General features: G+C 41.9%; 1 protein-coding gene across 14 annotated transcripts in view; it reads left to right on the forward strand.

Moving 5' to 3' along the window:
* Positions 1–9399: 9399 nt before the first annotated feature.
* Positions 9400–26909, forward strand: part of CACNA1D (calcium voltage-gated channel subunit alpha1 D) — a 166579-nt gene continuing 149069 nt past the window's right edge. For all 14 annotated transcript variants that reach the window (XM_048957947.1, XM_048957958.1, XM_048957962.1 and 11 more), the window contains exons 1-3: positions 9400–10460; positions 12403–12721; positions 14934–15039. In XM_048957947.1, coding sequence (XP_048813904.1) covers positions 10412–10460; positions 12403–12721; positions 14934–15039 — 474 coding nt within the window. In that variant the 5' untranslated portion in view covers positions 9400–10411. The remainder of the gene's footprint in view (positions 10461–12402; positions 12722–14933; positions 15040–26909) is intronic.

A 26909-nucleotide genomic window follows, 5' to 3' on the forward strand; every position in this document is an offset into this window, starting at 1 on the left:
TTACTAATTAAATCAAATGTGTTTTTTGTGCACATGCTGCATCTCCAATCCTTCATACTGGAATATACTCTGTGTTTCTGAAGAAGTTATAGCACTGAAATATTGTTTTAAAGGCAGAATTTGAATTGAAAATGGGGGGGGGGGAGGGGGGGGGAAGAATATTTCACATGGGTTTGAAGTGAATATTTGACAAAAATCCATCCTGCTGGAGATGCACTCCTGTCTATTTTTACATAGCTTGATTCCCAAAGTTTTCTAAGTGGTTTAACAGCTTATTATGCTAAAATACAGTTTCATAGCTAATCTTTATAAAAGTCTCTATTAAAATTACTCTCTCCATAGATCTGAAGCAGTAGCACTCATGCATCTCAGCACCATACCTCTCTTCACAGAATCACAGAATCACAGAATTGTAGGGGTTGGAAGGGACCTCCAGAGATCATCGAGTCCAACCCCCCTGCCAAAGCAGGTTCCCTACAGCAGGTCACACAGGTCGGCATCCAGGCAGGTCTTGAACATCTCCAGAGAAGGAGACTCCACCACCTCCCTGGGCAGCCTGTTCCAGTGCTCCGTCATCTCACTGTAAAGAAGTTCTTGCACATGTTTGTGCAGAACTTCCTATGCTCCAGTTTCTGGCCGTTTCCCCTTGTCCTGTCTCCACTCACCACTGAAAAGAGTCCGGCCTCACCATTCTGCCCCCCACACCTTAGATATTTATAGACCTGGATCAGGTCCCCTCTCAGTCTTCTTTTCTCAAGGCTGAACAGACCCAGTTCACTCAGCCTTTCCTCATAGGGGAGATGCTCCAGGCCCTTCACCATCTTGGTGGCCCTCCGCTGGACTCTTTCCAAGAGATCCCTGTCTTTTTTGTACTGGGGAGCCCAGAACTGGACGCAGTACTCCAGATGAGGTCTTACCAGGGCAGAGTAGAGGGGGAGGATCACCTCCTTTGACCTGCTGGCCACACTCTTTTTAATGCACCCCAGGATGCCATTGGCCTTTTTGGCCACAAAGGCACCCTGCTGGCTCATGGCCAACCTGTCGTCCACCAGGACACCCAGGTCCCTTTCCGCAGAGCTCCCCTCCAGCAGGTCATCCCCCAACCCCTCTTCCATCACTGAGGAACATTTTACACCTCATTATTATAAGCTACTTCCTAACTAGGGTGAGTGTTCATATGTGGGCATATGTATGCTCTATGTACCTCATTACTTGCCTGTAACTCATTCCCAGATGAAATCTGTGACTGAACAGCATGAAAGTCAGCATTAGCCTTCTCCTTTTCTTGTATCAGACATGAAGATTCACAGAAGATCTGCAGTCTTTTATTTTGGTCAAAACCAAATATTTGGAAATATTTGAGCACTTCTTTCTCCTTTCCACTGAAAGAAAACATTCAGCTATGGCTTGTTCCCAGTAAGAACTGCTCAGTGGGGAAATGGTGATGGTGGAAAGAGGTACTTGACAGATGTCTTCTAATTCTAGCAACCCAGAACTACAGCTAGGGACTAGTCTTTACCTAACATATATTAATTTACCTTGCAGGCTCTTTTAATAGATGCTTGACTGTGAGATGCTGTGAAACTGTGACATTAGCCTGGGATCTCCTTGGCAAAGGTCACAATCAATTGTATTTCCATTGAGAACATCATGTACTGAGTGCTACAGCAGTTGTCAGGTTACTCTGAAACATCAAAACTTTAAAAATAGTGATAGTTGAGACAAAGCCTTTACTGGAAGGTTTTAATAATACTGTATGGAATCTTTAAACTTTGTTTAAACACCTTGAGTTTGTTATCAACATTGAGCTGAAGTTTCTGAGGGCCTGTGTAACGTATCAGATGCAGCTGTAGATGGCTGCTTGGTGTGACTTCAGAATCTGACTTGGTATGTGTGGGCACTCTGACATGATTCATGTCACTAGGTGCCCCTATATTGCCTCTCAGGGGGCACGCTAAATATTTCTCTCTCATCAAGTGTTATTTTACCCATCACAAAGCAAATCCAAATGTGCTATGGTGAAGCAGAGCCCTTAAACCTAAATCTGCTTAATCTAAATTGAACTTCTAAGTGAAATTCACTGTTTAGTTTGTTTACTATTTTCTAAATTTGGTACAAGACAAGAGGAAGCAATCTGTATCTGTAGAGAACTACAGTATGCCCATAAATAAGCTCAATCACTGGCCTTCCTGCAGAACACAACAAAAAACCTGTATACTTAACTGACTAGAGGATAAAAATAAATTCTGAGGTTGTACTCCATATCATTGTCTGCTGTTTCTGTTTGTTTTGTTTTAGTTTTTAAACCGTGCATTTTTATGGAACAGCAAACACAGATTATGCTTTAGTAATTCTTATGTCTTCGGCATCTGTCCCTTTGCTTTTATTCACATTTCCATAGCCATAAAATCTAGTTTCTTGTTTGATGATGCAATCCTTTCAGATGCTGAAATGGATAAAAATCCTGCCGAGTTTAGTGAGAGTCATTTTCAGGAATAATCCTTTTATTTGACAGGAATGAATGACCCCAGGCAAAAAAAAAGCAGCATGAATATTAAATGACTGAAGATATTAGTGTCCAATGTTTTCATTGCTAGCTTTCCGCATAAAGAAGCACTTGGAGAATTACTCTACAATAGCAAACTGGAGAAGCCCCAAGACATAATCCACTTGAGCCTCAGTTTTATTTTGCATGCATAATAAAGCTTTATTTTGTTTGAAATTGCAGAGTATGTTGACAGGTCTGTCAGCTATCTCCAGCAGATACCCATATTGGGAGATACCCCCTCCAAAGGGAGCTGGCACCCTACAATGTGATGCTGCTTCCGTGGTCATTAAAAGGAGATGTATGTATGTTCAAAGCTATAACTGAACAGCGTCAGCATGCCAGCCGTGTGGTCAGGTGATTATTTTATTTCAGTATTATAGAATATGGAGATCTGGCTGCACTGGCTGATTTTTTTTAATTTTTTTATTTTTTTTTTTCCCCACTTGGTTTCAAGGGCATCACAAGGAAGCAAAAGGGTGACAGAACTGGCTAGATATTTTGGAAATACTAACGTGATACAAAACTGAAACGTTTCCATTAACTTAAATGCAGCATAGCGCATTCTCACTTAACGTGTTTGGGCAATGCTGTCTCTAATGAAAGCAGAACCATCCAGAAAATCCTCAAGGAAATGAACCTTACTCTGTAAACATCTTTTGATAATTTCACCTGCTAACTGAAACATAGAGTCCACTGTGTCCTGAAGCAATTTTATTTGCAGATACTCTGATTGAAGGCTTCAGTGCAGTCTTGTCTGCTACTGACATGATCCCTCCATGCTTTTCTATAGGGATTTGCCTCCCTAGTCTATTAAGCTTGTCTTTGTGTTGTCAAGAGTTATGCACTGGAGTCTTATGATAAAAAAGGATATTTACTCTACTTCTCCAGATATGCTTTTGTCCTTTTGAACTCTCTGAACACCAGTGAAAACACAGTTGTCAGAGGTCTGACCTAACATGGCTCCCTACTTTGTTGAATGTAATCATAAAGTCAAAAGAGAAAGATTTTTAGTGGGATAGCAATCTTGATATCATACAGCATTGAGAGAGACAAGAAATGCAAGTGGTATTGGTACCAGTAAAAACAGAGACTGAACTTACAGGTGAGATGTTTCTGTCAAAGCTGTCATGGGAAACTGACATGGGAGTCTCTGCTCTACCTAGCGAGGCACTTAAATTGCTGTACTGTTGAGAATATATCATACTTCCTAACATGTTTAACAACTATAATATTCTACTTCCATGAGTAACGCAGCTCATTGAACTGACTTCTAAGTATCAAATTAAAAAAACAAAACAAAAACAAAACAAAAAAAACCACAACACCTTAGAATCTTCCTCCAGACCTGAAAATTTAGACCTGCTTTTTACTTCGCTTGCTTTATTTTTCTTTTTCTAATGCAATTACTGAGACTCCTTCATTTTACAGAGCTGTGATTTTTCTTATTAACCATGGTTCCTGTTTCAGTGTGGGATGCCAACACCAACGAAGAGAGAGGGCAATGTTTCCACCCATAGGTACCGATTAGCGCAGACAGAAAATCTTTCTACAGGCATTAGCTCCTGTTTGCTTATAATCCTTAACTTGTGCTTACTTTTAGCCTTACTGCAAAACATGTACAGGAAAATCTGGTGTGCTTTTGTAGCAGTAAAACTTTGTCTTCTGACAAAATAAGTTTGGAGTACATTTTGTGTTTTATCCATTGATTAATTAACGGGATTAGAAAAACATGTATTTACCCTCAGTTTTGTGCTGTAAGTGCAGGCTGTCTCACGCTACATGGTGCATTTTCCTGTAAAAGGAAGAACTGATCATGTGAAACTGTGTCATGATGCAGCCCCAGAATGAAGTAGGACATCTCTTGACCTTGGTGTGCTCAACCGTGCAGCTGTTGCCTTCTTCAAGAGCTGCTTTTTTACAGAGAATGTCTTTGAAAGTCATTTTAAAAATCTATTTGGGAAAAATTCTGCAGAGAATTTTGCTACATTCTTTATTCCTGCATTTGTCAGGAATGAAACATTTTTTGAACCCCAGGCAATGTGTTGTGCTTAGTATGTGGAGCAGAGACTGGAAACTCTGAGAATTTGATTTCACTCTGTACTCTGCTATGTGTTAAGAAATATGAATTTTCACTTTGTCCCTGATCACCGTAATTGTCCCCTTCTTAATATTTAATTCAGAGCTAATAAGTTTTACTTGTACTGGTACAAATACTTTCAGATACCATCATAGGTAAAGTTGGTTTAAAAGTAGAAGATAACTCTACATTTGAAAGGATGCATTTGTGCTGTCACAGGGAGAAAGCAAAAGGACTTTGTATGAAGTGCCAGGGCTCATGCCTGAAGGCACATCTTCACCTGGTTGGGCTTGGGGTGGGAGCACCTTGGAGCGATGCCTTGGGTGGCTCCTCTGGGCACTGGGGTCAGGCTGCAGAGGATGGGGTGCCCAATGAGGCTGACACAACCAACCGAAATGCTGCTCTTCCCCTGCTGCTGGCTGTTATCTCCTGCAGTTGCCGTGGGAGAGCCCCCGCTCAGACGTGTTTTCTTCTGTCTAAACCCTGTGTGTATTTGAGCAGCCTTCCAGCCTCCAGAGTGGAGTTTTGAAGCTCCATCTCAAGCTGCCATCAGAACACCCTGCAGAAGCTGCCGCGTGGCTTGTATTTATCGAAGTTATTTGTTTGCATGAGGCTCATGTGCTGATACTGTGACTCATCCATCCATTTCACTGTGACATTTTCAAGCACAATTATGTGTAGTGGAATTTTTTTGGTTCCTGTCAATGTTTCCCATCTGTGAAATCATCATTTTACTGAGCACTAAAAATAGAGATGAAACTCTTCTGAGAAAATTCTGAATCTACTTAAATGACAGTTTGAGATGTGTTCATGCAGTCAACAGTTTAAATATTTTCTATCATAAATATGGATACTCTAAATTTAAGGTGATGTAGTCCCGCTGTCACCACTTGAGTTCACCTTGCTAGCACAGTGATGTACTTGGAAACAGTTTCTGACTAGGAATTTAGTCTGCTGCCCACCACAGCCAATTTGCTCAGGCCTGAGGTGACCAGGACTGGTGTAGGAATGCGAGGAAGGTGGACAACACACAGAATGGGAAGCATCAATAATGGGGAATCACCAGAAAAAAAGTGACATGACAGTAGAAAAGAAAAGGAAAGAGAAGTTGAGAAAGAAGGCTAGCAAGAAATGAAGCTTTCAGACAAGGGCTAAGAGAAGAGCCGATACTTCAGAGAGGCTCTATTCCAGGTTAGATATTCAAAGCAGATAAAGAAAAGATGTGATAAACTGTAAAAATAGTGAGGAACATAGGTAATGGAGAGAACTGCTGGAAGAACGCAAACTCTGTTGAGTAATTGCACCCTAGTTGAAGCCAAGGAATCTAATTAGTCAGGAAAAGACATTTCACTCCATTCTTAGTAATTTGTTTTGGAAAAAAAAAACCTGAATTTTAAATTGAACAGATTCTCAGTGTGTTCAGGACATATTAGCCCTTATTCCTGTGTAGAGTGAAAAGGAAAAATAAGTTTCAGAAATGTATACAATAGAGCATTTAATTCCAAATCATTGGACCCCATAAGTATATAAAGTTCTGCTGAGAGGTTGGGAACAATAAATCAGGACTTTCATGGCATTGGTGAGCTCCAATGGAGACCTTTGGCCTCTTCCTTAGCCTGAAGGCAACAAGACATGCTTGGAGCTGCTGCTCAGCCAAACAAATGAAGAGTCTGTGCAACCCCTGCCTTTCCTCCTTCCCTTCTCTTCCCTTCTTCCTTCCTCCCTCTGTACAAGTTTTTATAATTATACATGCATATATATATATATTTTTTTCACAAAATGTTCAGCTAGATCTCCTGCTAGACTGCTTAGTGTAATGCACTTCATTTACATTTAGCTTTCAAAAACTTGTATTTTTTGTGAGTTTATGTGCAAATGATAAGGCTTCACTGTGGTAGGTTTCTTGTCTTTTGATTATTATTTTTTTGGTGACATTCTAAATGAGACAAAAAGTAGTCAGGGTTATATTTTGTATTGGGATACTCTGCTCACCCAAACCAATACAAAAAAAGAATATGCAGAAACAAAAGACTTCTGTAGAGGGCAATGCAAAATTTGGTGTTAATTCCTCTTGGAAGACATTTTACACTTTAAATCTTGAGTATGGACATGGTCAAGAAAATGGACATTTAAGCCACTCTCTCATCATCTCTATTATGTAGTGGATTCCTAGATTTTAAAATCTGTAAACGTGCATTTTATCTATTTTTGAGATCCCAGTCAGGAGGATTTAGAAGCATGTGCTTTCTATAGTTTTCTACATAAACTGCACTTGCAATAAAGTGCTATTTTAAGTTCTTTAGAGCTTGTTACTTGTACTGACATCAGAAAGATGCTATTCACTGAGCTGACAGACAATATATGGATATACTTAAGTTTAATTATGATCTTTTTTTAGAAAAGAATTTGAAAAACATCTTCAAACCCAAACTGTAACTCTACGATGCTTCAGGTGAGCAGAATGAAAAGAGTACTTTTAGGCAGAAAGTAGAAGAGGCAGCAGTTGAAAGGATGAAGCCCTGGGCAGCCTGTTCTGGTGGGGGCAACTGGCCACAGCAGGGCTCGGAGCTGGGAGGGATTTAGGGGTTCTGCCAACCCAAGGCGTTCTGCGATTCAACGACAGCATGTGCTAAGGTAGATGAAAACACGTAATATGGGTGAGAATGAATTCTACAACTGTTTGTTCTCACTGTGGCTATCTTTCATTTAAATATTCTTCCCATGTGTAAAGACAGTAACAGGTCAGTATGGGTCGGTACGCTTACAGCTTCAGCAGAATTATTAAGATGAGTGATGGATTAATGCTTGTGAGTTGCCTGCTTGTTACAGGACTAGGCTGATTCTGCTGCTTCACGCTGTTTGCAGTTCTGTGTTTGTTATATAACTTCTTCCTACTATGGCAATTGTATTCTGATTGGATTTGTCCCTTCCTGCAGTGAGCTGCTGCTCCACCAGCTCATCGGCTGAGGTTCTGGTTAAATAGGACTAGTCACATGTGCTCCTAAATTCTGAATGGGCTTCTGCTTCTGAAATGTCCATAACATGCTGCTTCTTGGCTCGTCTGCTTCTCTTACAGAGGCTTTGAAAGCAATAAATGTTATCAGAGGACAAATAATAATAATTGAGTGGCAAATCTGCAAAAAATACATGATAATAACGAAGGTATTTTCTTCCTGCCCTGCCATTCTTCAGCTTGTACAGGAAATACACTGATAAGGGCATAGCACTGAGCAGATGGCAGTTGAAGACTATCTAAATCATTAACATAATTCCAACCATTTCATTCAGGAATGAGTAAATATTATCCACGTGACATCAAAGTGAAGCAGTGTTTGTGAAATAATCAAATATTAGTTCCAGAGGAGAAGGGCAAACAGCTGTGTAGAGAATTGATGGTTTCAGTAATTAGCACTTTTGTGATTAAACAGTATCAGTGTTCATACACACTTTCTCAAAACTCACTAAAAGGACGTTCATTTTCATAATTATTATTTTGAAAATGTAGTAGATAATTTGATTATCTAGTAGTTACCTACTACGTCTGTTGACTGTCTAGGGTTAGATAGCTTTTGAAATAGGCAAAACTACATGTTTGCAGTTTCAGACCAAGTGTGTAAAAGCATCTCTCTTTCATGGTTTTATTAGGAGTCTTTGGAGAGTATCTGTAGTTTCTGCTACATGGTGCTGTTCTCCTCTGTAAGGACGGGGATTGGAAACCAGGCACTGGGAAGGCCAGAACCCTGGGGTTTGATGGACTTCTGCAGACTTCAGCCTTTTTCTTTGGGACGCTTTGTTTGTTTTAGATTCAGGTCTTATTACTCATGGGTTTGCCAATAGTGTCTTTGCGTTGAACTTTGTAAGTCTCTTTCAAAACAGCGATCGAGGAACAGGTGAAGGCAACTCAATTGTGTGACTGGAAGGGGTGGAGCCTGCTGCACCTCTCTTAGACCTCATTTAAGGGCTGACTGCCTCTGGGAAGGATCTCCGTTGGAGATTCCTCCTTTGTGGAGCCTAGATCTTCAGAGATGGTTGAGCTCTTTTCCTTGTAACGCCTTTCTGCTGCACTAGGCCCTTCATCGTTACACCTCCTGTATCACCATTCTATCGCCTTTCTGATTCTTGCAGTTTTCATTGCTGCAAACTTCTGACCTGTGTGTGGCTGATTAAACCAACCCCCAGAAGCAAGTGTCTCATGGCTGCAGCAGCTGAATCCCCTCAACAGATTGGAGAAAAGCAACTCCCAAAACAAGGCCAAGAAGTGGCATGGAGATAGAAGCTTTCTCTCTCCAGAGGATGCTAAAAGTGGTGGTTTCCACCTAACAGGGCTTTGTATGAGACTGAAGTATATCAGAAGTGTTGAGGTCTTTTTTTTCTTTTTCTTTTTTTTCCTAAGTCTTCTCTGTCATTCTTTATTTATTGTTAATTGTGGGTGAAGGATAGCTTGCAGATGAAATAGAGACATGGATAAGAAAGCGATGAAAGAGAGGGTTCGTAGCAGTTCTGCTGAATGTTTTTTTTAACAAAATAGTACCTTTATCACAGGGTCACACACACTATTTTAACAATGGTTTGTTCAGAACAAATATCCTGAAAATACTCTCAAAAAATAAATCGGGAAGTGGTAATTTCAGAGAAAGCCAACTGGAACTCTGAAGTGTTAATTCTGTTTTGAATTTGTATAATTCTTGCTTGGTTTCATTACGTACTTCTCCCAATGGCTGCAATACTGCCACTGGGAAAAGTATCACTATAGGTGGAGGTGCTGCCCTTGCTGTTCCCACACGCCCCAGGGCTGCTCCAATCATATGCATCAGTGCATGGGATTGCTGCTTTGAGACCAATGAAGGAAAAATAAAACCAAAATGCAGGGTTTTGGCTTCTGCTGTGGAGTGCTGAAAATGAAAAATTTTGGAAAGATAATGGGGTGTTGTTTTTTTTTTTTTTCCTTCGTGAGACACTAAAAATGTTGGGGTTGGCTTAGGATGGGAATGGAGCCATTGCAACAGGTCGAGGCGCTGAAGGTTTGAGGAACTGAGGGTTCGCAGTGCGCACGTGGGCACGAGAACCGGGCGGGGAGGCGTCCAGAGCGAGGGATGCGTTCACCGCAAGGCGTGGAAGGGGCGGCCCCGAACCCACTCGCGTCTCGGTGCTGATACGGGCGCGGAGAGCCGGGCTGGCGCCAGTAGCAGGCGGCTGCGGGGCGGCGGTGTGCAGAGGCGCGCCCGGGGGCGGGCTGCGGGCCGGCGGCGGAGGGGTTAAAGCGGCGGCGGTTCTATTTGCGGCCGTCGGAGCTCCGGGCGATTAGCGAGCGGCTCCGCGCCCCCGCCCGGCTCGGCCCCAGGAGCGCGGCAGCAGCAGCAGCAGGTGGCGGCGGCGGCGGCGGCAGTGGCAGTGAGGAGGGAGTTAAGCCCGCGGCGGCGAGCGGCAGGAGGGGGCTGAGGAGGAGCGGCACCGGGAGGAGGGGGCTCGCGGAGCGGGCGGCAGCAGGAGGGGGGACCGACGAGCTGGCAGCGGCTCTAGCGGTTGCTAGGGATGGAGAGATCCCGTGTCACCCGGATGTGAGTGTCATGTTGGCCCAAACTCGGAGGGATTTGGCAGCGGAGAAGCAGCGGCAGCAGCGGCGGGAGGAGGAGGAGCGGGAGCAGCCCCTCGCGCGTCGCTAGTCGCTACCATGGGGGTCGGGTAGCGGAGCGCAGGGCAGCGCGCACCTGGCTCGGGGCGGCGGGGGACGTCTCGGCCCTGGGCTTTTTTCTTTTTCCTCTCGCGCGCCGAAGAAAGTGGGAATCATGCAGCACCACCACCAGCAGCAGCAGCAGCCCGGGCAGCACCCAGAAGGTAGGAGCGGAGCGGGCAGCAAGGGCAGCGGCGTGCCCGGGGCTGAAGGAGGGGGCGCGGGGGAGGATTTGCGAGGGATTTGGGAGACGGGGATTAAGGAGGGAGGGAGGAAAAGCGTTGGGGCCGGGGTGGGTTTGGTGCGGGGAGGGGGCGAGCTGCCGGGCTCTGGGAAGGGCGCGGGGCGAGGTTCGGCGGCAAGCGGGATGCTGCGCGAGGCTGGAGCTGAGGGCGGGAGGACGGACGCGGCTCCGCTCGCGCCGCTCCGAACCGGGTGCGGGGGCACAGCGCCGGCGGCAGCGGCTGGGGGCGGGCGGCTGAGGGGGCGCCACGGGGCTGCGCCGGTCCCGTGCCGGCTCCGCACGTCCTTCCCTGCCGCGTTCGAACGATTCTCCCCCCGCTCCCCCATATGAGCCGCGAGTCCGTTGCTGCGTGCCCGCCGGGGGCAGAGGTTCCCCGGGGAGCACGCCGCTCGGGCTTTGTTTCGCTCGCTAGCACCGATGAGGAGAATGACAGCTAGATGCGTCGATCAGCGGCTGTTTTGCGCCGAACCACGTTGCACGGCATCCCAGGGGGCAGGCGGAAGGCGGGGGAGATGCTGTCAAATTGCTTGAGAAATTTAAAAAAAAAAAGAAAAAAAAAAAAAAAAAAAAAAAAAAGAAAAAGGGGGGGGGGGGGGGGGAACCGGCAGAAAGCCTTTGCAAAACGTCGACATCGGCTCCGCCACCCCCGAGCAACCTTCCCCCCACCGAGGCCGGGCGGTAGGGGCTGCCCGACTCCCGCCACCCGATGCCGGCTGCGGCCCCGCGCTGACCCCGCCGCCCCGGGAGCCATCTTAGAGCCCCCGCGGCCGCCCCTCACGCAGGCACGGAGCGGCGGGGCCGTGCTCGCACACGTCGACGCACGTTCAGGGCTCTCGCGTCGTTGCCGTTATCTCCTCTCCCACAGTCTAGGAAGGGAGGGCTGTGCTCCCCTCTTTGACGAACGGCGGTCGCTGGGGAGTTATCTTCTCCTCCTGCCTGGGCAGATCCGTTCCGCTTGCCAGCCCTGATTCCCTGCGCGTGGATTCTGCCATCATTCCTCCATGTTCTGCCCACCCAGGCGTCTTCAAGTTTTGAATTTCACTTAGGAGCTGCTCCTTCCTACAGGTGCACGTAGGAATCGGCTCTGCTGCTCCAGTCAGGAGCGGAGATATGTGCGAGGAGGTGGCATTGGGCCATCTAAATAAAAAGAGCTCAAAAACCTTGTTTAGAAGGTGCGATTTATGTAGTGGAACCTCATGAAGAAGTAGAAAGAAGCATTCCTTTGCATTGGTTTCACATGTGAAACTCTACCTTATCAACATATTTACCACCACACACTATGGGAATTTAACCTGTGGGAGACATCCCTGTGTTCTGCTGTGAGAATGCAGAACGAGGTGAGATTCAACTTGCTTACAGGATTTCTTTTAATCTTTTTGTTTGGGAACGTAGATTGGTTGTTTTCCATTGAAAAGCATGCGTAAATGACTTTTTGTGCTGAACGCTAAGGTTCTGCAGCAGAGTTGGTCATTAGGAGGAGGAATGCTTCACTGGATAAACATGGTGACAGTAAAGCTGCCATCAAGTCTGTAGTAAGTGGGAGACTCAAAATGCAAAGTGTTGCTGAAGCACTCGTCTTGACACTTAGATTTGACTTGAAGTTATAATGCTGACTCCTGAGCATATTTGGCTACTGTTCAATCACATATATGCGTACGTATATCTTCAATTACGTGTACGTATATTTATTTGCCTACAGTCATATATATATATATACTGCAGAGCATGAGTGTATGCACATATATAGGCATCACACCATCAAGAGGTCTTAAAATAATCTTTTCATCGAAAACACAGTGACACATTATAGCATAAAAAGTTATAAACAAGTTTTTTTTTTTTCTTCCCCTTTTCTCTCACAGAGGCGAACTATGCAAGCAGCACCAGAATTCCTCTCCCTGGTGACGGACCAACTACTCAGTCCAACAGTTCAGCACCATCCAAGCAAACTGTTCTGTCTTGGCAAGCTGCAATTGATGCTGCTAGACAAGCAAAGGCTGCCCAAAATATGAATTCCACCACAGCCCAGCCTGTAGGATCTCTGTCCCAAAGAAAACGCCAGCAATATGCCAAGAGCAAAAAACAGGGTAATACATCTAATAGTCGGCCACCCCGTGCCCTTTTCTGTTTATCCCTCAACAACCCCATACGAAGAGCCTGCATTAGTCTAGTAGAATGGAAGTATCCTTTGATGCAGTTTCAGTTCGTCTGTTTCTTGAGTTTTTTTAGGTGTATCAAGACTGTCTTGCTATGTCTCTGATAGCAGCATAGCTAACACTGTACTTCTCCTACCTATGTGTGTAACTCTCATTAACATTAATGGTAGCTAGTTTTGCATGAATGGCTCTTGATCGATGTCATAATAACAGGATGTTGTTTCACTAAAGTAAGTAAATCAAATCAGAGAAGAGCTCATAGCTATTGCTTTCTTTTCTTAGGGGAAAAAGGGAACGCATTCAGAATTTAACCTTCTGAATTTATAAGCTTGCATTATATTCCATCAAATCTCCACATTCTGTTCATTACCGTTCTAAAGAAGGCCGAATGCTTAAGAGTGGATCTAGCAGTGCTTACTTGGAGATGACCTAAGATGTCAAACCTTTATCTTCCATCTTGTGCTCAGATGTATTACTATTAAGGCAAATGGGCCGAATGTAGAAATCGTTTAAAAATTGTTTTCCAACTGGTAAAAGTGATGTTTTCTTAGCTAAGCTAAGGATTCACTGTTGGTACATACAGGTGCCTGAACTATATTCATCTTTTGAACTTCTACAACAATTCTACCATCAAATATTTGGAAGCATGTATGACTGTAGGTAGGAGACCAGACCAGACATACCAGCTTCTCCTTGAGGTGGTGTGTGTGCTGGGAAGGATTGCTTCATCTTTGTCTCAGTGGTTGTGATTTGAAAGTCTGTGGATTTCTTTGGAAGAAGTAATATCATGCAGATATGATATATTGTTTAATTCTCAAGAAAGAAGTTTGAAATAGAAGATAAAGGTTTGTTGAGGTACAAGGGGAAAAATGTTTGCCTGTTAGCCATGGCAACATTCCTGTAGCAGGAAATAGCTGTTCAGGAGAGTACATTATGAAAGTAAAGCTCATTTTCTTACTTTAAACAGAACACCCATGCTGGCAGTATGAAATGTTCCTCGTTTATAGGGCTTGTTTTTTCAATTCTTTGAATGTAATTAAAGATAGTGAAACAGATTCTACTTTCATTTTAAACTGGTAGAAGTCCAACTAATTTCAGTAGATTGGCCTCTCCTTGGCTAAGGTCAGTTAAATTAAATTGCTGTGAACCTGAAGTGGAATAATGCAAGGCTGAGTTGGTCCCAGTAGCACTGTATCATGAAATAAGCTTGTAAGTCTTGCACTGACGTGGTTTTTTCATTTCAGTCTGGAGAATGCTGTGTATTAAGATGGGTGCTCTGTTTTTTTGTGTACAACGTAATGGTTGTTGATATTCATAGGCTTTTGTGGACATAAAAAAAAACAACCCTGGTGGTGACAAACTTTGCGTTGCCAACAAACAAAATTTAAAAGTACTTGATGGCCATGTGGGCTTAATAGGTGTTTTCTTCAGAAAAAGTGTATTGTGAACTGACAAAAATATTCTTTGGAGGAAACGGATTGCATTTGGTACTCTTCCCTCAGTCTTTTATGGGTATTTTATGGATGTATACCAAGAAGGTGTGAGTTGAGATAACAGGAAAAAATGGCAAAAATCATAGCTAAGGTTCAAAGTACTCCCTATCTGACATTCTACAAGTAGTCTTATCTGGGTAATTCTGTCTTTTTTAATTACGAGGAAATAATGCAGTATTTTTCAGGGAAAGGCAAATTGATGATAAGCTGAAGGATGAACTTCTAAGTATGAATTTGAGGAAACATCTTTTTTCTTTTTTTTTTTCTTTTTTAACCAGAGGAAATGTGTCTCCAGGATTCTACTACTGTTATCCAGATGCAGTGTTAAAACTGTAGCTGTACTTCATGTCACTTGTGCAAAAGCCTGAGAGGCTTTGAGCCTGTATGGCTGCCAAGCCAAGGATGGCATGCTGTTAGCCATTCTACTTACCCAGACTTTGTTCTGCTCTGCCCAAAGCAAAACTGTTAAGGAGTTCCACTGTCAGAAAAATGAAGAGTTTTCTGGCAGCGAGAGTAATAGCTTTCTTGCTTTTGCAAAGAGAAAGGGACATTGAGACATTGTTGTGATAGAAGATGATGTGATACAGTGATATAACCAATGGTGATTTGATGTTTGCCCCACTTAACAGTCTAAAGATTGCCTTAAAAGAAGAACTGTTTGTGAGTATTGAAACAGAAAGGAGAGATAGGCTTAAAAGTTTGTAGATGCTTGGAATCCATTAATTCCTTAACAGGATTTTCCAGACCATTTGACATATTTATACTACTGTCTATTTTTGCCAACTGTGTGGCCTTAGCTGTTTACATCCCATTCCCAGAAGATGATTCTAATTCAACTAATCATAATTTGGTGAGTACTCTTGAGTTTTTGTTTTATGTCTTGAAGTTTTATCTTGGTGGTCAAGACTGGCTGCTAGTGTTTAAGACTATTAAGTATAATAATTTTAGTAAAAAAAAAATTGGTATGCAGTGGTACTTTCAAATAAAATATCAGTCAGAATATGCAATTGCTTTATTTTCAGTTTTAATATGTACTCTCTTATGTCGTATTTTAAAATTCTGTTGTCAGTGGTGAAATTCTTTGGAAGAGAACGTACCATAAAGATGTGCTCTGTGTGTGTCTGTGTATTTGTGTGGTGTAAGAACTTGTATTTGAATTCCTGTTGTTGTTGAGATGTCTGCTTCAATCCCTGTGAAGTTTTACTGCCTTACCTAATATGCTTGTCTAATCTATTCTCAATTTTTAAGGCTGCTGTTTGGCTGTCTGTATTTTTAGCTGTTATTTTAGCTTTTATTAAAAGAGAATGGTGGAAAATTTTACAGCAAAGTGGTAAGAACATCAACGTGAATTATAACAGCAGTAAGTGCTTCTAGAAGTTATTTTGAAAAGGGATGATAACACAATGGGTACTTCATTTGTGGAGCTGTATTTCTTCAGCTGAAAATAGGGTAGCAGTGTTGTACTTGAAAATGTAACGAAAAATAATTTAGTTGCTAGTCTCCAAGTCTTACAGATTCTCTTACACACAAGGGTGATTTGAAATACATTATCATGGTTTCATTTATTCTAAGCAGCATTTTGACATAGCAGAGCTCTGTGGTCCTATGAGTTCTGCAAGTCTGTGATTTGTTTTCTGGCATAGTGGTGGTGGGGAAGGGTGCCAGATCAGTGAGCAGGTAAACTTGGGTTGCTTTGGAAGGGAAATGTTAGGTTGATATGAGGCTTTCTATTTATGAAGATAAATGTGTGCGTTTGGTGCACGTGAGCATGTTTATTTTCCTAAAAGTAATTCTCCTCATATGACCCATTTTATATACATCTCGTTTATCAAGATTAAGCAATACAAGCAGTAAAAATGCTGGTGAAAGGCAGAATAATTCAGGTCAGTGTAAAGAACGCATCGTGCAGCTGTTTATCTAGCCAGCCAATAGTCTCTATTTCTTCATTTCATCCTCTGTGAGAAATTCAGGGCACAAGTCTCCATAGCTGTCAATCCACCAAGAGGTCTGCTAATAACTGCTTTCATTAAAGCGTTACGTGAAAAGGGCAAAACAGCTGCTTGTGTCAGAAGCTAATAATTTTGAAATAAACGTTTTTTAGTATTTGTTTTGTTAGATTGGTGTTTGACCCAATTCTACAATGTGTTCAGAAAGAAATGGACATTTTTGTATTTGATGTTTCTATTAAAGTGGGTGGGTGGACAGGTTGGTCTGAACAAAAACACGTTATGCTTTTTCAGTAAGAGATCCCTGCCCCTTTGAAGTAGAAAGGGCCTGGATCACTCCGAATTATGGATCTTGAATGCAGTCAGCTGTACATATAATTTGATAACTTTGCTATTTAAATTTGCAACTTGTGTATACCGATGTTAATTATGAGTAATTTCACTAGGTTTGCTCAAGTACTGGCATGTGCTGGGGCAGAGTCAGCCCAGATAATGGAATGTAAAGGTGCATCTTGTCTGCTTGCTAATAACATACATTGCTCTGGAATGAGAAGTATTGGCTTTCTTTATATCAAGGGTTCTAAATCATAAAATACATGCACTATTGCTCTGGGTCCATGTAACCTTCTCTGGGATTTTGTTGCCATTTTTTTTCTAGTTTAGCCCAACTTTCTTTGTTAAACCCATAGTGAGGATTCAAGTATAATGTGAAGCAATACTATATTTGAGCTGGTTTGGAAATTGTTAGGCTTAATTGGGAATCTCTTTCAGCACTTATTTCCTGATTCTTGTGGTGTGCATATAAACACGTTTGAGGCAGAGGTGTCAGTTGTTATAATACTGTTGAATAATGTTCAGATCTTTCTTGTTACTGGTTTAAAAACCACATCGAATCATAGAATGGCCTGGGTTGAAAAGGACCACAATGATCATCTAGTTTCAATCCCCTGCTATGTGCAGGATCTCCAGCCACCAGACCAGGCTGCTCAGAGCTTACATATTGTATGAGATTTCTGAGTATGGAAGGATTTTAGTGTAGCCAGTTTGATCTCTCTTTAATTCAAACTCAAACACTGGGGGGAAATAAGATACTCTCCTTATCTACTTCCAACTCAGGCTTGTGGTGCCATCAACCCCACAGTCTTGTCTTCATCCTTTCCCTATTCTGGATGCAGGAATCCACTGACACTGTACAGGTTTCAGTATTTGCATCATTTCTGTCTTGTAGGGAGAGACTGGAGTGAAACGTGGTCTGCTTCCAGTGCTTTTTCTTTCTCATTATGTAAACCCCAAAAGCTCAGCTTTACAAATTTTAGTTTGTGTATGGATTTAGGGCTTGGTTTTCATGGGGTGGGTATATCAATGTTGCTTCATTGAGTTGAGTTGGTTAACTGTTTTCTGTGAGCCTGCTGAAGTGGCTTATGTGTTTCTTGATTTGCGATAAAACCCCAGAACCTCAGACATGTTCATACTTCATTTTTATATTTAGAGGTGAACAAAGGTAAAATACACATAGTCTGTGTCCAGGTGTGGGAAGTGGGAGCAGGGTACAAGAGGGCAGAAAACAATGGAGCATGGATAAGTGGGAAATAGAAATGGAACTTGCTCTGTTCTGCCTTTTTGCTGTTCTCTGGGAGTACAAGGTTGCGCTACATCTTTCATAGTCAGCCTCATTCCCACTTAGGAATGGTATGTTAGTACTGGATGGTACAGGACAACACACTTCAAACAAATCAGGAGTACAGAGTTAAATTCTGAATGAACTGAGCTTGGCCACTAACCAGTGTTACAGTCCTGTGTTCTGGGGAAAGTTTATCAAGAAAATGCCTTGACATGTTTTTGGTGTGTGCTACGAGTGGTGGGAGGAAGGGAGGTTCTCCTCCTTGAGTGGAGCACTTCTGCTATGCTCATCTATTCTGCACAGAGCACAGTCTGATGAACTTTAAAAAGCTGCTCAGCTAGATTCCAAATTCTATTTGAATGTTTAGTCCTTAATCAGTTCACAGGTGGGCAGAGTTCTGAAGGCAGGTATTTTTTTTCTCCTGCATCAAGAGAACAGGGTCAGTGTAATCCCTGCTGAAATTCTCATAATCTCACCACTTCATTCATGTTTTAATTTATTTTTTCATCTGCTTTCAGAAGTTTCAGGTGATCTGAACTTCTTTTGGCAGTGTCTCTTGTTTGGGTTTGATAAGAAGCTGTTTTTGGATGAATGATGAGTTTCCTGTATATATACATTTCTTCTATTTCTGCCTTTTCTGCTTTTTATCCACATCCGTGTTGTGTTATTTTCCCTCATGTCTTTTGTCTTCATTAAATTCCCACTCACTTCTATCTTTTACTTTGCCCTCTGACTTCCCGCTCTGTTTACTCTTCTGTTGGTCCTCTCCTGCACCATGTTTTGCTCTCATTGTCTCACTTCAATTTTTCTTTCTTGTATCATCCTGTTCTGTTCTCTCTTCCTTCCTTGTGCTTTGCCTCCTACTTACTTTACCACTGGTTTGACTAGCACTGGGCTTTTTTACAGTATGCAGGCAGACTGGCATAATGTGGGTCTGCGTTTCTGTTGTGATCAAAACATTTTTAGTTTTTCTTCTTTTAATAACTCAACATGAACAATAAGAAGGCATCCGTGCTGAATCAATGAAGACGTGACCCCTGAAATTTGAGTTGAGCCTGCTTTAGGCGTATTGCATCTCTTGTGACCAGACTCCACAGGTTTTCACGGGTGAGGTTGTTCTGCATAAGAGATTGAAAGCCCCCATTTTGCAGGATTTGCATTAATTACAGCAAATTGGCAAGTGCAAAATCACAAGCACAAAACTCTTGAGTCTGCTGATAATCACAGATTCTATGCCTGCAACAACAGGATTCTTCAGCTTTGCTTCTGACTATGATGGTCAGTGGGGAACTCCCTCAAAGGGTGAGGTCTCCCAGCTGTGCCTACAGAACTCATTAGCTAGGTACCTCATTTATTTCAAGTTTTCCCAGGAGCTGGAACTGGGAGAGCCATAGTGAGGGATACTGCTACAGAAAGGTACTGTCTGGGTTTTCTCTAAGGCAAAGATGTTCTCTTTAAGTAGATTTAGGTGCTGGCCCTGAACTGTTAGTTGTGCCTTCAATCTAGGTCACAGCAGCAGAGTACTCACCCACTTGAACTCCTGACTTAAGATGTCGGGCTTCCTGTCCTTATCTCATTAGAAATCCCATGACTCATTCACTCCTATGGCCACATGACTATTTAATCCACCCATTGAAAAAGTTGTTGGATTTTTACCTTGCACTTGGCTATGCTAACATAGCTTATCTGAAAATGTATTTTGTAGAATGCTGTGGGTTTTGACAACATTTAGTATCTTGGAATCAGTTGAATTGCTAAATGTTCTGCGGTGTATATAAATGGGGTTGTACTTACACATGCTGTATTTGCCATGTTTGCTCTTCCAGCTGAGGGCACTTTGGAGCCCGAGTCTCTTCTTTTTCTGTGCACTGATTACTCTGACATCTATTTGTTTGTTTGTTTGTTGTTGTACAACTGCAGCAGACTGACTTATTTTGCTAAAAATGAGCAGTGTGGCTGTTTGATGGTTACTAAGTGAGGCAGTGTGCTTTAGCAAATAACCTTTGGACAGCTGCAAGACTTCCTTAACTGATGACCCTTCTTCAAGTAGATTCTTTGAAAATGGTATGTTTTATTTAAAAATGGTTTGTTTTGCTCAACCCTATCTTCTTTTTTTTTTTTTCTTTTTTTTCTTTCTGCATTTCTTTCTGTATTTCCAATATTATGCACTTGCAAGCTGTTATGGAATGGTTTGACTTTTATTAGTGCTGATCATAGTTTGAGGAAACCCTTTCTTTTTATGTTGTAATGCACACCTCTTCAAAATGAAATCAGAGTTCTGGATTGCTAGCGCATCACATCCACTTTGTCCTGCAGCCACCTCTTAGGCCTACTCTGCTCTGTGTCTCTCTACTATGCTAGTAGAGCTGGTTCTTGATCTATTTTGCTTTTATTTGTTTGATAAGGAGAATTGTTGCATGTCAAGTCCATCTCTAGTGGTGAATGAAAGAGAAATTTTGCTTCTTTCTCTAGGTTAGGAAAAGGGAAGAAAGATGTGAGCAAGACTGAATTGGAGATTTCCAACTGCTAGAAGAGCTGCTTGGGTCTGTGGTGGTTTGGGAATAACACAGGCTTGTCCTTATTACTCTTTTATTCTTGTGTTTCCCAGTATAACTGAAGACCTGGCTACCTCAACAGGTCTTTCAAGCTTTAGCTGATGACGCTGGAAAAAATAATTTCCCATCTTTAAACGTAGGAGATAGCTGTTCAGTTATCCAGACCAGGAGGCCCCACAAAAAGATGTACTTAATCATTGCTGATGGAAAGAAAATGTTTTTTCCACTTTTAAAGTTGCGTGCTTGTTCCTATGGGAATTCCTACTAAGGGCCTGTCTCTCCTTGAAAAGAGTTGCTGGTAGTGCATTGCTGGCAAAATGCCTGGGGAGATGCAGATTATACCAGAAAGGACTGGAAGAGTTTTTTTTTTTTTTTCTAATATAGCCTAAAGTCAGTCTTCCAAAGTGAATAGTGCCAGCTTTTTAGAAGGTGGATTTGTTAGTTTAATTGTGCTGGGAAATGCTGTGGGGCTTTAATCCTTCTCTTTTTGCCTTTTTTTTTTTTTGACAGTTAAATAAAGGTATATCTGTTAAATTTTGTAGTCTAGGCTGCTCTCAGTAACACTGTGCCCTTCCAAATATACCATATTGTTAGTTACTGTAACAGCTGAACGGGCAGTGGGAAAGCAGTTGAGCCTCATGTTAAAACTGTGGTCAGTCAAGTTTCAAGAGTTTCAGATGAGTGGCAGAAGTTGGTACTTTTTAAGCAAACTGTTGACATAGTGAGTGTGTAAGTTGTTTCATAAATGCTCCAAAAGAAATACGAGCAAACCAGTTTGCTTTGAATTGCTTCATGTCGGAATAATCAGTTAACTGAATGACAGAGATAGTAGGAGAATGTTAATTAAGGTGCATTTGCTTTTCAACATCAGTCCTTTTTTTGGTTATTGTGTGATTCTTTGCAATAAAATACTAATTTAACTAATTACAACTAAAATTCCTTCCCTCCTTCCTTTTAGCAAATGTTAAAATCATGACCTTCACTGATTTGGTAGCACTGATTTTGGGGCTTAATGTTCATGTTTTTTCACACTTATTTTCCTGGGCCAAAGTACTTGTGGAGTTGCATTCTCCTTGAAGAATGCTTTGATTCTTACCAGAAATCTTGGTCCTTGCTTTTGGCATTTGAAGCCAAACTTTATTTAAAGACTTGAGATATACATTCAAAACTTCACTATGAAAATAACATTTTCAATGAAATCAATGATTGAAATGATGAAGAGATTAAACAGACTGATTTCTTTGGAAGATTTGTTTCCATAGCTATGAAATACCTTTCATTCTCGTAATGTGAAAAGGTATTATGAAAAGGCATTATGCCATAACCTTTTCACTGTTGCTGCAGGACTGAAAGTTCAGCCAGTGTTCAACTTGATTGCAATGCACTGTTTTCATCGTGGCCACTATTCATGTGAATAGAGAACTGCTTACAGTTCTGCAGTCTTGGAGGGTTATAGATTTTTGACAATGTCATCAAGGGTCTGAATCCTGATATTTTAGTGTGGTAAATAACACATCATATTGTTGGTTGGTATTCCAGAAGGGATGATGCTAGACAAAGAACTTGCAGAATACCAGCATTAAATCTTTCCACTCTTTTTATTGCATATTTTCTGAGACAAATTTGTGTCTTAACAGAGGAAAGAAATTCAGCCCAAAGGCTTGCCTGACCAGTTGTTTTAGTTGCGCCCTCTTCATACGTGATGCAAAACAGGTTGTGCTTTACAGCCAAAGTACGTGATACTGAAACATCATTTTGTGCTTCAGTAAGAATCTTGCAGATCAAGTGCTACAAAGGAGCAGACAGAGCCAGTTATGCCTATATGACGTGAGGACCAGTAGGAACGTTAAAATAAGCGTTCATTAATAAGGTTCACTAGTTCAGTACTTACACTTTCTCTGGATTGGCCTGCAGTGGCTGGAGCTGCTCTCCAGCAGTGCTGCAGCCTCCAGCGAGATTGCATCTTATGCTGCTCAGCTAATCAGGGAAATGCAATCCTTCCTAGGAAGTGAGTAGCAAATACCCCAGAGCTGTATGATGTTTATCAGAGTTTTGCTATTGTGTTTTTCACTCTGATGGACTTATTAGGATGCCACCACTTATTCTTTTTCCCCAAATATTGATTGAGTCCTTTGAAACACATATGGATTAAATGTGGCATAAGTTGTTCACTGTGGTTTGATACTGAAATAATTATATACTTATCATCCCAAGATATAATAGCTGTGAATTCAGATAGCTTTTCTTTCCATTTATTTCTTGCTGTATTAAAGGGAGGAGCTGAAAGAAAACAGTCTATGGAATTATTTATGTCCTGTATAGTTCTTCTTTTAAATAAGGTCTCAATCTCAATGCCACTGACTTAAGGAAAAAATAGAAAAAAAATAAATCAGTAAGGAGTACCTTGTGTCTGAAAGTATAAAATGATGTTACTGCAGTTTGTGTTCTGAGGAACTGCTAGAGAAGGGATGGGTACTTTGAGATGCAAAGTCTCTGTGATGGATGTGCTCAGCGCAGTGCAGCAAAGCTCTGTCTCCTGCAAAACACTTCCTCTGCGCATGAGAAATGAGTTAAATGATACTTGAAAATGTTCAGATTTTGTTTTAATTGTAATGAGACAGCGTCAAATTGAATTGAAGTGCCCTAGAGCAGAGGCCATGCTGTAGTAGTGGTTTGTGATTTGCTTTTGATGGCACTGCCGTGGATTTTTTTGCATTACTCCATCTTAAGACGACAAATGCCTGCCGCCTTCCTAATGAAATAAGGACGCATTTCCCTCAACTCTGAAACTCAGTGGACGATTTGCAAGTGTAACAGTCCCGTAGTTGACTCAGATTGAGCATAGGTAGGCTGTGCACCCGGTGCCTGTCTGTCAGCACTTGTGTTTTAAGGCCCTTCTACTCTGTGGTGGAGTCTATCAGCTGCTCCTCACAGCTGTGTTTTCCCTAAGCATCATATAGCTGTGAGGGTGAAAGGTAGTTGGATCTGAGTTGTGGTGTAGCTAAGGCTGACCTCAAAGGATCTTCCTGTTAAGGAAAAAAGCCAAGAAGAGGGGAAAAAAAACCTCTTAAAGTCCCATGTTAGATGTATGACATGTAACAGAGCTCTTTGAAGCTTCAGAGAGAATGTGATCTCAATCAAATACAGCAGAAACATGGGTATCAAATTTTTCTCAACCCCCCCCCTTTTTTTTTTTCCTAGTAGCAGGAGAGGAATCAGTGTTCCCTCATTTCCCAAAGGCAGGAGGACATGTGTCACACCACAGCTAATCAGCCACTGCCAGGCAGTAGGATGAGACTTCATTAATTTTCGTGCTAACAGAGCTGCTTATCTCTAACAGGAATACTGAATTATTCTGGCTAAGGAAATAAAATGATTTGGAATCTGAATGGAGAGAAAAGAGAAGGGGCTAAGAAATTCAGTTTATTTTATTTTATTTTATTTTTAAGTTTGCTCCCAACTTTTTGTGTGTCCTTTGACAGGCTATTTGTATTTTTAGTGTTTTAATTTCCTGCTTAGAAGTTTCTTTCTACTCTGAAAGGGCATCTTAAAGAAGGTTAAGTCTGAGGCTGTGACATGTTCAGATAATGTGATGAGATCTTGGGAGTTCTCTTAAAAGCATTCCTTATTTTCTTCTTAATTGGAAAGGACTTGGCTGGCTTGCTGGTGAACACCAGAAACTCAACATCAGTTTTGTTGTCAGCTGTATTTCAGGCTGAACTTAGAATGTTTTGGCAGCAAATTTTGGTGATAAGAAAGTGATTGGTGGTGGCAATATGGGAACAGAAGGAACTACCGCTGTTCCCATAGTGATACAGCAGAAGCAGTGACATTTAGGTAAACAGCAGCAGGAAAGGAAATTTGGGGGAGTTAATATTAGATGTCTCTGAAGATAGAGCAAGCTTCCATGTGTTGTTTCATGTGTATCTAAAAATGTTAATGTTAATCTTTGGGTTGTATTAGTAGCACAAGCACCCCAAGCTTTGGTGGGTAGTTCAATGTCTTCCTTGATCAGATGAATGTGAATGAAGCCAAGGCAGGCAGCATCCCATTCAGCAAAAGAAAGCAGGATATACTGAATGATTACAGATTCAAGTAATATAAAGTAAGTGAGGAGAAAAAAAAGAAGAGCACTGATTATTGGAATTAATGACTACACAGAGACTTAGAGTAGGGATATATCTTGTCCCTTTTGCCCATGCTTGTGAACAAGGGTGTTTCAGAAGGTACTGGAAGAAAAGCAATTGATAGGTTAATTAACTTACTGCACAAAGATGGTATATTTTAGTGTGGTATGACGTACCTTGTTTTAATAAATAAGTGGAATGAGGTTAATCTGTACTTTGAATAAATTTATGGTTTGTATTACATTGCCTTGAATGTGTTTGTTCAGTTCCAACGAAAATCAAAAAGAAAGCAAAGGTTTACAGCTTATTTTGAGGCATTGACTCTCGTGGGTGTTGACTGAATTGAGGATACCCACTGAATGCTTACGTAACATGGATTATAAGCACACTAGTCTTGTTTTCCTTGCCTTTAAGCAACTGCAGAAGAAACAAATTACAGTTGAGTTAGTAGATAACCTCCTGGCAAATTGATTGCTACAACTTAGTTAAAATTATGGACTTCTTGACTGAGGGTGCTGGAAGTACATAAAGATATTGTTTAAAGTTTGTGGATATGAAGGGATTCTATACAATAGCTACTTTTTAATGGTGATAGAAGTGATAATCCTTTCAGTTGTCAAGACTGCATCAATTTTCTTCATACAACACTTCAATATAAATGTATTTCTAAAGAATATAGTGAAACATAGGAAAATGCATTATTTTTTAGCTACATTGCTTTATGATTGTGTACTTTCAAAATATGTATTTTGCCTTTGAAGAAGATAGATGTAAATCAAGATGCTGTCTTGCCCCAATTTATAGGAGGGAGAGGAGGTTCATTGGTATTTGTATACCTGATCTGAGATTCAGAAACAACAGTTCAAATGTTGGTCTGCTCAGTCTATTACAAATCCTAGTCACTAAGGGAGATGGGGCAGGGAACTCCAATTACGAGTTAGGGTGATGGAAAGTGGGCAATAGGGAAAGTAGGAAAGGAGCAAGAATTATGTAAAGCAGGGATAGTCAGCACCAAGATCCAGCAGCATCTTGTTGCACGCCGTTCTGATAGTCTGAGGCCAATGCAGGAGCAAACGCAGCAGAGTGGCTGGCCTTAGGCAGCAAGCAGGGCAGTGACAGGGCAGGCCCAGGAGACTCCATCAGCAGGCAGGTATCACGTCATAAGGCACCTGATGTCAGACACCACCTTCTTGGTTTTAGGTCCCTTTTTTATCCTTCTTCTGCCAGTGTGGCATTACTGGGCACTTAGGTAAGAGTCATGTGCAGCACCCTTGAGCATGGTTTGGCCATCTCACTCGAGATGAGCCCACACAAAAGTCTGCTTCCCAGCCATTAAGCTGCTACTTATCTCTCTCTCATTGCCCCAGCTTCCAAATCTTCAGACAAAAGATTTCTCCAACTTGCCTCTACTTGCCCATCTGTGTTTCTGAGAATGTTTTGAGACAATGGTGCAAAAGGAATCATCTCTTACACGTGCTTTCTAAGCTTCCTTTCAAGGATGTTATGGGGAGGCAGAGTCAAGCATCATGCTGAAGTCAAGGTACACAACATCTGCTTGCTCATCCCTCAGCTACCCGAGCTGGTGATGATATTGTAGAATGCTACCAGGTCAGTCAAGCATGATTCCCCTTAGTGAATCCATACTGACTGTTCCTGATAACCTTCTCTTCCAATTGTTTAGTGGTGACATTCAGAAAATGTTGTTCCATCACTTTTCTGAGTATGGAGGTGAGGCTGACTGGCCTGTAGTTTCCCAGATCATCCTGCTTGCCATTTTTCAAGTCTAGTGTGATGCTGGCTGTCCTCCAGCATTCGGGGACCTCTGCTGTTCTCCAAGACCTTTCAAGGATGACAGAGAGAAGTTTGTTAATAACTTCTGCCAACTCTCTCAACACCCATGGATGCATCCTATTGGGGGCCATGGGTTGGTGCGTGTTGTTTTTTGCTAAATGCTCTTTGATAAGGTCCCCCTTTGACCAAGAGGAAGTCTTCTATTCCCTGGGCTCTCTTACCTCTAGGATCTGGGATTCCCGAGGGGTAGTCTTAGAAGTAAAGATTGACGCAAAGAGGGTGTCTAGTATCTTCACATTCTCAGTGTCCTGTTACAAGGACACCCTCATTCTTCAGTGGACCCACATCATCCCTAGTCCTCCTTTTACTACTGATGTACTTTAAAAAGCCTTTTTTTGTTGTCCCTGACCTTCTTTGCCAAATTTAACTCTAGGTGGACCTTACCTTCCTTGTTGGATCCTTGCAGGTCCTGACAATATTCCTATATTCTTCTGAAGAGGACAGACTCTATTTCTGCTAGTCATGTACCTCCTTCTTCCCTTTGAGTTTATCCATGAGTTTCTTGCTCATCCATCTCATCCATACTTACTAATGGTCCCTCCAACGTAGTTTTAAACAGTTTTGAGTTGGGAAACTCAATGAATTTTCTAGTGGCAATTTAGGGTTCTGTATAGAGAATG

Source organism: Lagopus muta, chromosome 11 (assembly GCF_023343835.1).
Source record: "Lagopus muta isolate bLagMut1 chromosome 11, bLagMut1 primary, whole genome shotgun sequence".
NCBI lineage: Eukaryota > Metazoa > Chordata > Aves > Galliformes > Phasianidae > Lagopus > Lagopus muta.